We start from the raw sequence: 16,901 nt of genomic DNA on the forward strand, positions 1-16,901 counted from the left end.
TTTTGAACGAGGGATCCACCCACTTCATATTTGTGTACAACCTGTCCTATTAGTATATATTTTCCCATCTCTTTAATTTATATTTATTACTATTTCCTTTTTACCCTTCCCTTATTCCTGCTGGTTTCCTAGTTTCTAAAGAATACTGATATTCTACTTTCTGTATATTTCTACCTATCTGTTCCTTGGTTGGTTTTCTCAGTTATAAAACAGGGATAACAATGCCCTTCACAGGGCAGCTGTGCACTTAGCACAGGCCCTGGCACATAATAAGTGCTCAATAAATATTAGTTATATTGCTATTAGCCTCACATCACCAAAAGAAATGATGATCATCTAACCCTTACATCTATGTAGTGCTTGTTACTTTTCCAAGCACTTTCTTAACTAATTTGGTCCTTATAACACCTCGGTAAGAACTGCAGGGAATAGCATCTGTTTTACATATGAAATTATTGGGGTATAAAGACATTACGTTATTTGTCCAAGGATGACAAATACTAAACAGTATTGATGCTTAGACTCCCGAACACAGTTCCTGAACTGTACCGCCTGGGTTTCACATAGACGAATGATTCTCTGCACATCATAATCCCTGGGAACTTTTTAAAATCCTGATGCTCAGACCACATCTTACACTGATTAATCTGAATCTGTAGCGTGAGACCCGGCATGAGGAGTTTTAGAAATTCTCCAGGTGATTCCAATGTGCACCCAAGGTCAAGAGCCAGTGGCTCCGATTTTCTTGGTGTAAGGGTAAAAGCAGAAACAGCTGTTATCTTCTACCTGTGATCTTTCCTGTGAGGCAACTCTTCTTACACATGCCAAGGTTGGCATAGAGCATGGAGGAAGCGATTACTGCATTTTGTGAATGAAAAGACAAGGAAAAGGCAGTGGTGCTTTTCCTCTACTGGCTCTGCTGCGTGGAGTCAGAAGAGGAAATGAAATTTCAGCGCAACCTGAGTCTCAAGGGCTCCTTGAGCTTCCCCAAAGCAGGTGGTATTTTTAGCATTCAAGTGAATTTCAGAGGCAAGTACCTTGGAGTGGGTGTGCCTGGCTGCCCCGTCATCTCTAACCTGCAACAGCACATTCCTTCAGTGCTGCTGGCAGAAGAGAGCAGAGAGGGGTCCAGGCAGAGGGTTCCAGCAGTCAGGAAGGATGACTCAGGAGCCAGAGGTAAGTGCTCCTACCTTCCCAGGTATCCAGTGGGATTGAAGTGATAGTTTGGGTTGGTTCAGAATATTACACAAGGGTAGATATTAAAAGGGTGCTTCACTGACATGATACATGGTCTGAAAAGGCCTTTGGCACTGCTGGCACTCATGGCCGTGACCTTGTCGAAGTAACGGTCCCTTCAGGGCACGTGTGACGGAGGTTGTTGCTCCAGCCCTGGTACAACAAGCGGTCACGGGCCACGCGATGATGTCTTAGGGAGATCATGCATGTGCCATCGTGTTTTTTGTGTGGTTGAGCTCTGCCTGACACACCAGCTGGTCAGTATTTTTTAATGTAATTGCTGCATGTGTGGAAGCCACAGCCGACCCAGGTACAGCAGCCCCTCTGCATGTTTCTGGGCCAAGCGTAGCCCGAATCCACCTCTGCCCGCAAAGGGAGAAAGTACAGAGAAACCCACATTTGTTTTCCATTGGCAGTGGCTGGCTGCTTGGGTTTTGCTGGTGTTTGGTTGAAGAAGGTTCCAGAGGCCACACTGTATGGTCTGGACTGCTGGGACACACTCTCTAAGGAACAAAAGTGAAGTCAAGTCAGACCTGGCCATGCTGTTTGCCTGGCTGGGCAGTGCTCCTCTTAAAGCTGCTAAAGTTTTGCCTGAACATCTAATGAGACGGCCCGCGTTCATGGTAAACATCGGGTCAATGTTTAGCTGTGTTGCCATGAGAAATAGCTTAATGCTTTGATGTTGTCACACCCAGAAAGGAACAAGAAAACTCAGAAATGCCAGGAAAAGCCTAATCAGATCCCAGAATAACCACGATGTTCGCTCCTGTTCAGCAGTTAGAGGGCCAGGCTGAGGGCTCACTGGGGCTGTTTTAAGTGTGGAAGTAGACCAGACCTGAAATTAACTTTCAAACAACCCAGTGGGGAAATTATTAATTTCCTTTTAAAAGTCTCTAATGATTTCAAATCTGGCAGCTAACCTAAAGAGAAAGGGACATCTATTATTACTTTTTGGATCAGTTCCGGCATATGTAGCTTTCAAGTTCCTGGTGCCCTACCCTTCATGTCTGTGTGTCAGTGCCCTGGGCGCAAGCAGCCCAGCTGCACATCCTCAGGGTTAAGGCAGGCGTTTTACTGGGGCCACGCAAGCTGCTGCTGGAGGCAGCTGAGCCAGGGCTGCGTGCTCATGAGAGTGCCTGATGGCCGGGGGCTGGTGGCCTTTCCTGAGGGACACCTGAGGCCTCTGGGGAACATCCCTGTCTTAGGTAGGACCTCACATTTGGTGCAGAGGGTGTCACTCCAGAGTTTCGTGCATTGCAGAGCACTTCCACACACATCACCACCGCCCTGGCGCCACATACCCTCTTCTCAGCAGGCGGTGCTGCTGTAGGAGCTGACGTGGGCACTGGCATTCCCAGAATTCAGCCTGGCCCAGCAAGGCCCCCATGGTGACAGACAGGGCTGGGGCATGGACCCTGACTCCACGTGGCCTGGCCTGTTCCACAGTCGCTCATGTGAACAGAAGAGGAGGCTCTTTTCCTACCCTCTGAGGGTCATGAAGTAAAGCCTGGACTGTTCCCAGCATCCTTCCACCAGTTCCACTATTCTCGTGTCCTGGTAAGCAGTTCAGTCCATTGTCCCACACATGCCCATTTTCTCCAGGTTCCAAATACTGAAGCTTTCCCTGTCCTCTTCCTCTGCCCATATGTTTTCCCTGTGGAATAGGAGACAAATGTGATGCTATCCATGTGCATGTTAGTGCTTCGTAGAACTCGAAAATGGGTAGCCAGGGTCACGTGGCAGAATAAGTGAAGGGGAACAGCGCGTGGCTTCTCAGTCCAGTGTTCATGTCGTCCTGCTGGATTTTAAGGCATCTGACAAAGCAGTGAGCATGTCAGTCACTTGTATTTAGTTAACAACAGAGAAAAATGATTAAGCTAGACAGGCAGAAACAGAAAAACTATTATTTGAACTTCAGTGACAAACTAGAAGACGTAATGAGAAAAGAATAAGAAAGAGAATAAGAGTAAGAAACATTAGCCAAGGCTGTGAGAACTGTTGGAGTTCAGCACAGAGATTTAGATTCATTATGATACAAATGGATTCTAGACAAGTTAGCGTTAAGCTTTGAAAACTCATCAGAATATGCATATCTATAGATATGATTATTAATATAATCATATCTATAGATCTTATATCTATAGAGACATATATATTTAAAAGCATGTTTATCCCAGTTATAAGAGGGAGATGATTGCCTTTCAATTTCTAAACATATATGAAGATATATGATCAGAAATAACATGAACATTAAAGCAAAATTATTTATACTAAAACATAATTTTAAAAAGAAAAGATATGGAAAATATTTCGGAAAAAATAACTGACAAACACTTAAATCCAAGGTAGATCATTGGTGCAACTCCATGTCAGCTGATGATCGAATTTAATTTAGCCAAAGTTTATCGATCTCCTGCCAGATGCTTGGGACCCAGCAGTGATGGCCAGACCCTTGCCCTGGCTGTCACATTGCTCACAGATTCCACCAAGTAAAAATTTGAGAGAATGAACAGTTAATTTACATATAAGAAAACACTGGCAGTAAATCATGGCATGGAAACATACACAACATCACTGCCAATTACAGAAATTCAAATTAAAACAGCTTGCAAGTACTGTCACACACCTATTAAACTAGCAAAAATAAATATACACAATGAGTAAGACATTTGGCAGAGCACAGAGCAACGGACACACCAGTGTCTTACTGCTGGCACTGTGAATTGGTTCCATATGTGTGGAAAATAATTGGCATCATGTGGCAAAAGCTATAAACCTCTTTTCTCCCAGTGAACTGTTCTGAATTCAATATTTCCTTTCTGAAGAATACCTCTAGGACAGAATTCAAATGAAATCAATAGTGATTGCCACAAACATGGCCACAGCACTGCTGTTTATGATAAGAAGACATGGGGGAAAGAAACCAACATGTCTGCTGGGTGCGGTGGCTCACGCCTATAATCCCAGCACATTGGGAGGCCAAGGTGGTGGATCATCTGAGGTTAGGAGTTCGACACCAGCCTGGCCAACATGGTGAAACCCCCCCGTCTCTACTAAAAATACAAACATTAGCTGGGTGTGGTGGTGCATGCCTATAATCCCAGCTGCTGTGGGGCTGAGACAGGAGAATCGCTTGAAACTGGGAGGCAAGGTTGCAGTGAGCCGAGATAGTGCCATTGCACTTCAGCCTGGACGACAGAACAAGACTCTGTCTCAAAAAAAAAAAAAAAAAAGAAAAGAAAGGAAGCCAAAATATCTGGTGGCAGGGAAAGACTATGCCATCCATGCTGTACCAGCAAGCAGACCACGCCTAGCCAGGAGAAAGCGAGCCTGCCTCCTCAGCACTCAGCACACTGCTCCTCCTCGACCCAGGACACCCTGCAGATCCCCACACAATATCCTCAGGAAGGCCTTCCTTAACCCTCAGGCCTGGTCACTTGCCCCCACCCCAACCTTCTATGTCTCAGAGCTCCCTGTCAGTTTTATTCAAAGCACTAAACAAAGTTTGGGTTATTTGTTTGGGTGACATTCTTCTTTAATCAATTTCTCCACATGACTAGAAGCTTCCTCAAAGCAGAAACCTTGGCCAATTTTGCTCACCCTGTGTTTGCCCCTCGGTGTAGGACTTGGAACACGATGGATAGGTGGGTAGGTAGAAAATGGATGGGTGGGTGGGTGTGTGGATGGATGGATAGATGGATAGTTGCTTGGATAGATAGATGGGTCAGTGGATGGTTGCATGGATGGATAGGATGATAGATGGATGGATGGATAGATGGATGGATAGATAGATGGGTGGGTAGACGGGTGGGTTGATGGTTACATGGTTGCATGGATGGATGGATGAATGGATGGATAGATAGATGGGTGGGTAGATGGGTGGGTGGATGATTGCATGGTTGCATGGATGAACAGGTGGGTGGGTGGATAGATGGATGGATGAATGAATGGGTGGATGGTTGAAATTTTTGTATGCAGTAACCTCCTTTCTGTTTACATAGGGCCTCATAGCTTTAAAAAAGTACTTTGCCAAACATTGTATTTTAATCTCTTATACAGCCTGTGAGGTGGAAGTTTTGTCTTTATTTACAAGTTGAGAAAACTGAGGGTTCTCTCGAAAGCAAGTTAAGTAGCTTAGTTAACTGCAGACACCATATTTTTATTTCTTGCATTTTTTTCCCTCTCTCAAATAGCTATTGGCAAAATTCCTAAGCTGGAACTAGTGACAGGAGATTTCTTGTAAGTTTCCTATTTTTAAAAGAAATGACTGAAATATTACAGAAAAAAGTACAATGTTGCTTTTTGTTTTAAAAACCTCTCTACCTGTTTTTTAAGAATGTTAGCAAAGAAAAAGTGATGAATTTTACTAAACACATCTTTTGGCATTCACTTGCTTAAAAGAGAAGCTCAGTTTCCCTTTCTCTGATAGGGTGGGCTGCGCTCCTCCCTAAATTACTGTCATGCCCTTGTCTTTGTTCAGACCCTACCTGGCCAGAGAACTTAACTCTCTGAGTCTAGTTGTAGCTGATTAAATATTTTGTTGCAGTTTTGTATCCATGTGCGTACATGTAATTGGGCTGGAATTTTAATGGCCCTTGCAAAGTAACTGGTTTTGACTCATAAAATGAAATGAGTCCTGTATTAAGGAACCACTTACATAACATAGGAACTATTTGTTATTTGAAATATTTGACTGGGAAAAAATTATATTGAATTAGGAGACTTGGGGAGCTGATTCTTTATTTTCCTTGTTTGTTTCTTACAATGTTTGTTTTCTCTCTGATCGTGTCACTGATGATTTTTATTTTGGTAAGTAAATCTGACATTTCTACTTCCAGATTGTTTGCCTAGAGTCTGGACTTGTAGCCACAGATTGTTACAACGACTGTTTAGTACAGATTGTTACATGTTGACTGTTTAATATATGATCAGAAGTGTATCTTGTAAGTTATTTTTGTGCTTAGGTTTCTCATTTATCTGGTTTCAACAGTAATATTTCCTTTCTTTCTTTAAACATATTGGCAGCCAACCACTAATTCTGATATTTACAATATTTTTAACAGACATGCTATCGTCAAAACTGACTTCGTTGTTTTATCTCATTCAGTCTTTTATTTAAGTGGGTAAACCCCTCTAAGATTAGAAGGAAACTGTCCCCCATTTTCTTGTCTCTCCTTTCCCTACTCCCTGTGGTGGTTATTCTCAAGTCCTTTCTGAAATTCTCCATTTACATCATAGAGTCCTCACAGGCTTTCCCCAAATTTAATAGCTGATTTTTCTGTCATTGTCATTACCTTTTAAAATTACATTTCTAATCTACTTAACAGGAATGCTTTTGGCTTTCTAAGAGTCTGTTCCTTGCCTTTCCTTTTGTTATCTGTGTGATCGTGACCATAATCTGTGTCAATGGAATGTTCCCAGCTCTCAGGTCCCGACCTCCCCTCTCTTCCCTTGACTCATTACCATCTGAATTCTTAGAACTGCTGTAACAAAGCACCCAAAACTGGGTGGCTTAACACAACAGAAATGTATTCTCTCACGGTCCTGGAGGTCAGCAGTCCACGGTCAAGGTGTTGGAAGGGTCGGCTTCTCCTGGAAGCCCTGAGGGAGGGTCTTTCCCTGCCCCTTCCAGCTGCTGGGGACTGCTGGTGGTCCCCAACACTTCTCGGCTTGTGGCCACATCTCCCCCGTCATCTGCTGTCTTCTCCCTGTGTCTTCACATCGTCTTCCCGTTGTCTGCCTCTGTTCTCGTTTCTCCTTTTTCATAAGAACACCAGTCATGTTGGATGACGGCCCCCACAATAACCTCATTTTGGCTAGATGACCTCTGTTTTTAATTAAAGTCACATTCTGCAGTACGGGGCGTTAGGACTTCAGCATATCTTTTTGGAGGGACACACTGCAACCCGTCACACCATCCTTGCTGCCTTCACTTCATTGCCCTTGGCCTGGATCCACCTGCCATGGGCCACCTTAGATGCCAGGTAGACGGCCAGTGAGGGTACAGTGTCCTTTTCATCCTCCCGTTTTCAATGCCTCCTTTCTCCTTAAGAGCTTGTCTCTACCAGAGTGCAGGGACTTGAGAAGTAGGTGTTTAGAAAACCCACAGTGAATATTCCTCCTGGGAGCAGAGATGAGGCACAGTTTGTTTGGTTCTGTTGCGGCCTTTACGTGCACAAGGATGCTGGGACAGAGCTGCTGTCTGTGGTGTTTCCAGTTCTCTGTCACTGAATCCCTGTCACTCAGGGCCCCGTCTGATGGTCTGAGTTCCCAGAGTTCTCTGGGAACCTGTAGCCTTGAAATTTACCTTCAGCTTGTGGGCGTCGGTGCACAGACCCTCTCTGCAGCCATCGTCTGGTCTCTACTATAATCACTGGCGTCATGCAGATAACCTGGGATGAGCCTTCAGATGCCATTTCTGGGCCTGCTGCTCTGAGCATCTTTGTTTTCAGGGCTTCTTTTGGCATGTTCTCCAGGCCTTTGAGTGAGTCTCCCCATTTTAGATTAGGTTCATTGATTTTGCAGCTTCTTTGGCTGTTCAGTTGTTCTTATTGTTACTTCTGCGTATCAGAATGTGGCTCTTGTCTTACTGGCTGGTTCAACAAGGAGGAGGCACCGTCCCAGGAATCTTTGCTTAACTGCAGAAAGAAAGACTTGGGGTTTGTATGGGCCAAGAATTGACAAGTTCAAGAACTTTCTGTGTATTTCCCCCCATTGTAACATGTGTGTCTTCATTGAATAGATACCTATTAACTGTTTTTACTGTGGTGTGCCCTTTTGTCACTGAGCTATAGTCTGTGCTCTGAAGGGATCTACGGTTTCTAGGGGGGAAGATTCTTACTCATGAGCCATAAGCAAAATACTGACCAACTGACAGGAACAAGGAGCTGCAGACACATGAAGAGCTATGAATTCTGCTGTGGGGTCAGTGAGACCTAGCAAGGAGCTAACATGACAACGTCACTCCGGCAAGGCTGCTCTTGACCCCACAGAGTTGTACAGAGGAACACCTGTGTGCATATGTCACAGGGGCCAGGAATCCTTTTCGGAGTCTGCCCTGGGCTGGGGTGCCAGCCACATCTGCTGAGGTTCAAACCAGGCTAAAAGCTTTGTAGATGCCAGCTCTTCATTGAACAATTTTTTTCTTCAACTAATAGGTTTGCACTGATATAAAAACATAAGAGATGTCATTGTGGGGCAATGCCTCATTCACTGTGACAATTTTATGGCTAACATCTCCAAGAAGCATCATGTGAAGGTGTCTAGCACCCTCCTGAACAGCAGCCTCCATCACCAGATGAGGAGACCTTTCTTATACATCAGTCTCTAATGAACCAGTTGCCCTTAAATACACCTAATCCTTCTTGAAAGCAATCCAAGTCACCACCACTGCTGTGGAAAACAAGTTTCTGACATCATTGCACTGAGCCTTCTCGAGAAAGTGGTACTTCCTTTTACTTGGACTGAAATTTAAAGGGCTCATGCTTGAGAAACCAACATGAACTCATTCTCCACCTGTTTGTGATAGGGTGGGTGGAGCTTAACCACTGCTGTGTGGAATTGATGGCTTCTCCTTAACCAGCTGTCTTTGATTTTGTAGTTTAGCCTTCATGGATAGGATTATATAATTGCTGGCTTTGCTCTCTCGGAATCTTGTTTATTGTGATTCTGCCTGGACTAGACACAAATAATGAGGGCTAATGAGGGCTTCAGGGCTGGAAGAGTTAGGTTTTAATGTCAAGCGCATGAACATCTTTTTATTTATTTATTTTTTATTTTGAGATGGAATCTGGCTCTGTCACCCAGGTTGGAGTGCAGGGGTGCAATCTCAGCTCACTGCAGCTTCCATCTCCCGGGTTCAAGTGATTCGGCCTCAGCCTCCCAAGTAGCTGGGACTACAGGTGTGCACCACCACACCTGGTTATTTTTTCATATTTTTAGTAGAGACAGGGTTTCACCATGTTGTCCAGGCTGATCGTGAGCTCCTGACTTCAAGTGATCCACCTGCCTCGGCCTCCCAAAGTTCTGGGATTACAGGCATGAGCCACTGGGCCCAGCCCTGGACAACTTTTTTAACTGTGCATTTTTTCTCGTTTCTGTCTGCCACTTTGTGGACACCTGGGCACCCTGTAATGTCTGTGCTTGAACAAGAAAATAACTTTTGTAAATCAGTTTTCAGACTAGCCCCAGACCAGGTAGAAATTGCACAGGTTTTTCAACCTCCATCCAGCCCAGAAACCATTTCCAAGCATGTCTATTTTCCGAGTGTCAACATTTTTGCAGACTTCTGCTTTTTACCACTTCCCTCCCAGCTTGAGTTTATCAGATGTCAGTCCTGCAGAAGCACAGTGGGTATGTGCCTACAGAGAGCTCTGGGAACAGGCAACATCTGCTTTCTCCAAGAGGAGAAAGGAGGTCCACTCTAAGGGTGTATGCAAAGACCCTCTGTATTATTCTGTTTTTACACTGCTGATAAAAACATACTTGAGACTGGGTAATTTATAAAGAAACAGAGGTTTAATGGACTCACAGTTCCACATGGCTGGGGAGGCCTCACAATCATGGCAGAAGGTGAAAGACACGTCTTACATGGCAGCAGGCAAGAGAGAATGAGAGACAAGTGAAAGGGGCTTCCCCTTATAAAACCATCAGATCTCATGGGACTTGTTCACTATCATGAGAACAGTATGGGGGAAACCGCCCCATGATTTAATTATCTTCCACCAGGTGCCTCCCACAACACGTAGGAATTATGGGAGCTACCCGTAATTCTCTATCTCATTCAGGATGAGATTTGGGTGGGGACACAGCCAAACCATATCACTCTCTTAGCTCCAGGCCCAGCCCACCTTGTATTTCCCATGTTGTCCTCCCATCTTGGCCCCTTTGGTCACCATGGTAACCCACATTCCAGTAGGGAGGTGGGGGAGGTCTGCAGCCCCAGAGCACCCCAGCAGCCCCTTGAGCACATGGGCCAGTCAGTTACCAACAGCACGGCTACACCCTTGTGGCCCCCAAAACCTTTCCTACAAATGTCAATGTTGGGCCTACTTGTGAGCCCTGCAGTTGATTTATGAACAAGCAGTTTCTGCACTTTGATTGGCAGCTTTTCCTTGGCCTCGAATTCCCCTGCCCTGGGAGTGTGCCCCTTCCCCTAATTTCTTTTACCCAGAATAAATTAACCCCACAAATCACTGCCAGTAGGAAGGCAAAGGGCATCGCTATAGATCAGAGGCTGCTCTGGGTGGGCAGGGAGAAGCTATGAAAGAGGCAGGAAGACATAAAGTTGGAAAAGTGGGTTGGAGCCAACTGGGGGGCTGTGAGGCTGCAAAGGAGGGACTTTGGGAGCCACTCCTAGCGGAGTGGGCTAGGGAAAGCTGAAAGGTCTTGCGCAGACTTTGATATTTCAGGATGATTGATCTGGTAAGAAGTGCACAGAGTGGATAGCTTGCAGGTCTTGGTGGCTTGAATCTCTTCAGCTCACAAACACTGATTCAGTGTCTGCTGCATAGTGGGTATGAGGTTGAGCTGCAGAGGCAGCCAGGCAGGGCTCTGCACTGTGGGGTGTGCAGTCCGGGTTCCAGCTGGCCATGCTGTCTGCCACAGCAAAAGAAATGTGGGCTGAGTCAGTGCCACACAGATCAGTGGAGAGGTTAATACAAAGTGTCTCAAGCTGAACAGAGCCCAAAAAAGTGCTCACCTCCACTGCGGCTTGCCCAGAGTCCACGTGGAGTTAGTTAAGCAGCCTGAGGCTGAGCCCCTGCTCCTTCTGCAGTTCAGGGCTCCAGCCCCAGCTCAGGGGATGTGGAGGAGGTGTTGAGAGGGAGGCTGCCATTGTAAGGACAGCCACACCTAAGCCCTTCCCCAAGGTATTTGTACCATAATTGGGTCATGTTACAGTAATAATTTGATTACTTGCTGTTGTTTTGTTTATTTTATGATGGTCCCCAGAGTTTTATTTAAAGATTTTCAATAGAGACTTAAGATCTATTGTCAAAGCCAAAACCATAACCAGCCTCCCCTGCATCTTGCATTTGGCTGCCATTTCAGTTTGGGTACAAACCATTCAATACGGAAAGACCATAATGGCCATGCAGAGTGAGTGGAGAGGGTTGGATTGCAATCTGGACACCTTGATTCCATGTTCAGCTGTCTGGCCCTTGCCCCTGAGACCTGGGTGTGTCTCTGTGAATCCAGGAAGGAGAGGCAGACAGGCCCTGTGGAGCCTTTTTTGACTTGGCATTGCAAAGTCCACATGGTGACCTTCCTGTCAGCCTGTTGCTGGGCTGACTGTCAGTCTTATCCAAAGACTCCTCCCCAAAGGCCACTGTACTTTGCAAGATGACCACCAGAAAAAATATTGGGACTAGAACTGACCTAGGCATCATCTAATCCAAGCCACTTATTTAACAGATTAAAGACAATGATAATGGAATGAAGAGTGATACAGTCGTGAATTGTGGATTATGGAAAGATGAGGGAAAAAACCCCCTTTGCTGCATTGAATTGGAGGCATCAGAACGCACTCATGTTAAATACAGAGCTGTGTCCCATCAATGGGCTGAAAAGCAGTGACACCCCAGCGGTGATGAGCATACCTCACACCCAGATCTTGGTTTCTAAATACCAATTTTTGCTAAAGGGAATCAAGGCCTGGGCTTAGAAAGTACAAGAGGAGACTGGAAGATCTTGTTTTGCCGGGAAGTAAGGAGGCGCCCCAAAATTGATAGCGATATGTCACAGGAACACAGGGGGCTCTCTCCCACCCAAATGGGGCTCCCCCTGGACAAATTGGGGATGACTTGGGCGTCAAAAAAATAATGATACTTGGGGAAAAAAAGAATCCATGAGTCCATAGTGATACTTAAAGAGGTGAGGAGGCAATGCTTTTCTGTACAGAAGAATGCCAGGTAATACATGTAGAAAGAAAGGTAGCTTTAGCAAAACTTTCTCATTGCAACCACCATCGTACTAATTGATTCAGGCCAGGATCAGCAACGGAGGCTAAACCCACGGGGCAAAAGGATGTAGAAACACAGAATTGTCACATAGTCTCAGAATATCACCCCATAGATTGTGTACTAATCGCAAAGGGTATAATGTTAACCTTTACAAAGGAGGGACTGATAGACACCACCTTAACCATGAGACCAAACAGGGCACCACCTGTAGCAGGAACACCTGATATCAGGTGCCCTGGGTGGGATTTAGTGGGAACCACTCAACTAGACTCTAAGGTTGTTGCCCAAAATAGCTAACTTTAATCTAAACTTTAGGAAAAACTTGAGTAAATTCAGATTATGGGATATTCTATAAGACAAGCAGTGAAACACACCAGCATCTGCCCCCAATGAAGAGGCTAAAAGTTGCAGGACTTAATGCAACAATGTGAAAAAAAAAAAAAAAAGGCATTAAAAGGTGTGAAGACTCTTCCAGATGAAAGAAAAGTAAAGAAACATACAGTGTAATGCAGCGTGGGATTGCAATGTCATGCAATTGTCATGGGATCCCAGATCAGGACACAAAATAGTTATAAACCACATTTCTGGGATAATTGAGAATATTCTAACATGGGCTGTGAACTTAATAATATCGTATTGATGTTACACTTATTGAAAATGATAATTATACGGCTGTCGTGTAGAAAAATATTATTGTTCTTCAGGGATACATGCTGAAGTATTTACGGGTGAAGCATCACGATGTATAATTTACTGGCAAATGATTCATCAAAACATAAAAAGCGTGTGTATTTGTGTGGAGAAAGAGGGGCAAAAGCCTATGTGACAGCGTTTTAACAATCAGTGAGTCGAGGTGGAGAGTGCACAGGTATTCACTGTGTCCTAGTGCAACTTTTCTGAAATTTAAAAAATTTTTCAAAATTAAAATGTGGGGAGTAAAATAGTAACAATCAAACAGGCCCAGGGCAATTGAGTGACTTGTCTTAAAAAATCAGCTCGGAATCTACCTTCCTGGCCTAAGATCCAGTGCCGCCCTTCCCTTTTCATCCATGTGAACAGAGAGACAGACAGACAGAGCCACAGAGTCCCTCATTCCTCTGGTTCAAAGACCGGAGCGTTGAGGGGGCGTAGGCCCCGTCTTTCCAAACTCCTGGAGTGGGCGGAGGAGGAGCTAAAGACAGGCGCTCATCGCCATCTGGTGGCCAAATAAGGATGCCTGTCACCTGCCGCCAATTTTTGAGCAATTTATCCCACGTTATTGGGACCTTTCTCGTAGCCTCTGCTTGTTACATTTTCCCATTTGCGAAGCACTAATTTTTGTTTATATTTCTGCTCCTCTAATTTTCCAATACGGATTTCCAGTTGCTTCGAAGAAACAGACCCAAAAGCAGATTTCTTCTCCCCAGAAACCTGATTGAGCCCAATATTCTTCGGTAATCAAGAAGAAAGAGCAAAGTCCTGCTCCGATATATTTCGCCAGGTCCCTTTGACCACCCCATGCCGGAAAACCGCTGGCCCTTCTGACTCCCTCTTGCGGAAATAAAGGAAGACCAATGAGAAGTGAGAGGAGCAAAGACATTTTGTTTAGCAGGACTTCAACGGCAAGAGCGTCAGCCACCAGGACTTGCGTGTGGCAGAGACCCACAGGCTGGCAGAGGAGTGGGAGCTTTCTAGTGGGGCAAAGGGAAGGCCTCCGGGGTCTCCTGCCTGGAGGCCGTTGTCGTGGGGAAGCTGGGGGGCCTCGCTGCAGGCTGGGCATCCTATGGGATTGGTAGGGGTGCAAAGTTGGCTCTCTCGGGTTGGTCCTAAATGGAAAGTGAGGACAAAGATTAGAGAATCGGTCAGTTATTAACCAAGTCCTGGCCATTTTAGACTGACTTTTACGGAAATGATGGCTTAGCTTCCTGGGTTGTTACTAGAGATAAGAAGTGGCTCATGCCTGTAATTGCAGCACTTTGGGAGGCCAAGGTGGGTGGATTGCCTGAGGTCAGGAGTTTGAGACCAGCCTGAGCTTGACGAACATGGTGAAACACCGTCTCTAATAAAAACACAAAAATTAGCCGTGAGTGGTGGTGCAGCTACTGAGGAGGCTGAGGCAGGAGAATCGCTTGAACCCGGGAAGCGGAGGTTGCAGTGAGCCGAGATCGCACCACTGCACTGCAGCCTGGGCAACAGAACAAGACTCCATCTCAAAAAAAAAAAAAAAAAAAAAAAGGCTGGCCTCCTGCAAGAGACTGGCTTCCCGGGCTATTTGCTATGGATAAAGAGGTTGGTTTCCTAGGCAGGTCCCTGTGGGTCGTGGGTCTGAGTTCTATTTTTATATATTGTGTGGCCATCGCCTGTTTGTATCTCAGGCTCACTCTGAAAGCAGCCTGTCCACCAAGCACCCTGGCGCGGTGCGGGCAGCTGCAGGCGGCAGCTCCTCTAATCACAGGAAAGGCCGCCTTGAAGGGAGGTCAGAGACTTGGGTTTGGGAGTCGGCTTTCTTCTCCAGTCTGGGGGAGGCGCCTGGACGCTTCAGGGGGTTCAGCGGTCGCCTCTGCACGTGGACGATTCCGCCGCGCTGCTTCCCTGTGAGCCGCCTCTTAAGGGGCGGCACTGAGCCCACGCCCACCAGCGCCCTCTGGAGGTTGGAGGGTGACTTGCAGGCGCTGCGCACAGATTGCCTGTGAGATGCAGGTGCGGATGGGAACAGGTAGCTCTTCTGCACCCACCACCGTGGCGGGTGCTGGGGGCCGAGAAGGACATGTGCAGGCCTCTTGGGACCCCGGCTGGAGCAGGCACACAGACGCGCATTTGCATTAACCCTTGCTTTATTCCAAGCCCATGTGGGTCCTGAACTCACCCTCCACATGTGCTTTTCCCTTCTCTCCACCACCAGGCTCTCCGTGTGAAATGGTCCCATCTCAGACTGCCCTGGGTAGACCTAGACTGGCTCATAGACATCTCCTGCCAGATCACGGAGCTCGACCTTTCTGCCAACTGCCTGGCGACCCTCCCCTCGGTTATCCCCTGGGGCCTCATCAATCTCCGGAAGCTGAACCTCTCCGACAACCACCTGGGGGAGCTGCCTGGCGTGCAGTCATCGGACGAAATCATCTGTTCCAGGTGGCTCCCCGGCGTGTGACCGGAGCCGTGTGTGACCCCGCTGTCACCGTGGTGCTCCTGCACATGCTCCCGGGTTGTATTTTGTGGTTTTGGGGGAAAAATGTTCTGGCTAAAATAGGAGAAGGAGTTTTGCCTACCCTTAGGCAAGCCTCCCTTTCAGGTTAAAACAGAGAGGTTTAGAGAGATCATTTGTCTGGCCCAAGTTTACACAGCTCACCCGGGGACATGCGAATGCTTGCCTGAGATGCTTGTCTTGGTCCTGCCCAGGAATCAGATGAGGGCAGCCAAACCTTCCCACACTGGTGGATGCAATGGGGCTCTGAGGCACCAGCTTTTACTCTGCCTTCCAGGGAAAGTGGGAAGGGCCTCAGAGAAAGGGTTAACTCTGCAGGACTCTGGAAGCAGGTGGACAGTGTGGGCAGTCCAGGCTTGCTTCTTCTGGAGGCCTTGGAGGGAGACCTGAGCCTTACCCCGAGCTTGCATGGAAGGAGGAATGACCTTAATTGATTTCTTTATTTTTTATTTTTATTTTTATTTTTTTTTGAGACAGAGTCTCACTCTGCTGCCCAGGTGGAGTGCAGTGGCATAATCTCGGCTCGTGGCAACCTGCAACTCCCTGGTTCAAGCAATTCTCCTGTCTCAGCCTCCCGAGTAACTGGGATTACAGGCACATGCCACCACACCCAGCTAATTTTTGTATTTTTAGTAGAGACGGGGTTTCACTGTGTTGGCCAGGATGGTCTTGACCTCCTGACCTCATGATCCGCCTGCCTCGGCCTCCCAAAGTGCTGAGATTACAGGCATGAGCCACCGCACCTGGCCTGATTTCTTTTGGACACATAACTGCAAGTCCTCATTCCATAAAGGGTTGAATCGATTTTTAAAATGAAAAACGAAGGCTCTAAGTGAAGCAAGAGTCAAGAATGTTGGAAAGAGCTTGGGGTAGGCATTAACCCATGGGACTCCCAAGTGAGAACGGGAAAGAAGCCTGCACACCAGAACTTAAAGAGCAAGTGCCGTCCAAGTGAGGCCCTTCACGTGGGCCAGATGGACAGGTCCAGAAGGTTTAAAGCCCTGCTCTGTGGTCTCAGCAGCTTTCAGGGAACCTACTCATTTTGCTATTACATGCCTGCGAAGGATTCGAATCCCTGTTGGTCAGTGGGGCCAGGGCCCACCGATGAGAGATTTGTCTTTATCTACACAGGACACAGTAAGAGTTCTTCAAAAGAATTAAAAATCATATGCACTACATTTTCAATGCACACTCTTTAACCTTGCACGGGGAGAAAAAGAAAAAAAAATACACCTCTTGGTTTATAGAAAAATATGTAAATTTGGTGTTTTCCCTCTTTATTCTGATGCCTGCCTTCCTTCTTCTCCATCGCAGGCTACTTGAAATTGACATTTCCAGCAACAAGTTGTCCCACCTCCCTCCTGGATTCTTGCACCTCTCAAAACTTCAAAAACTGACAGCTTCAAAAAATTGTTTAGAAAAATTGTTCGAAGAAGAAAATGGTATGTTTTCTCATCAACCTGAGTGAATTAGTCATTTTCTACTTGGTAGGGATATTTTGACCAATTCATACTTTGTGTCTT

General features: G+C 46.2%; 1 protein-coding gene across 6 annotated transcripts in view; it reads left to right on the plus strand.

The window, feature by feature from the left end:
* The window catches only part of LRRK1 (leucine rich repeat kinase 1), a 151,545-nt gene that overhangs the window by 75,644 nt on the left and 59,000 nt on the right, over positions 1–16,901 (plus strand). For 5 of the 6 annotated variants that reach the window (XM_034939514.3, XM_055098802.2, XM_055098803.2 and 2 more), the window contains 2 exons: positions 15,079–15,305; positions 16,693–16,820. In XM_034939514.3, coding sequence (XP_034795405.2) covers positions 15,079–15,305; positions 16,693–16,820 — 355 coding nt within the window. Of the gene's footprint in view, positions 1–14,226; positions 14,466–15,078; positions 15,306–16,692; positions 16,821–16,901 lie in introns of those variants that run through there. The other variant, XM_063596958.1, reaches the window with a different exon arrangement.

The sequence above is a fragment of the Pan paniscus genome, chromosome 16 (assembly GCF_029289425.2).
Source record: "Pan paniscus chromosome 16, NHGRI_mPanPan1-v2.0_pri, whole genome shotgun sequence".
NCBI lineage: Eukaryota > Metazoa > Chordata > Mammalia > Primates > Hominidae > Pan > Pan paniscus.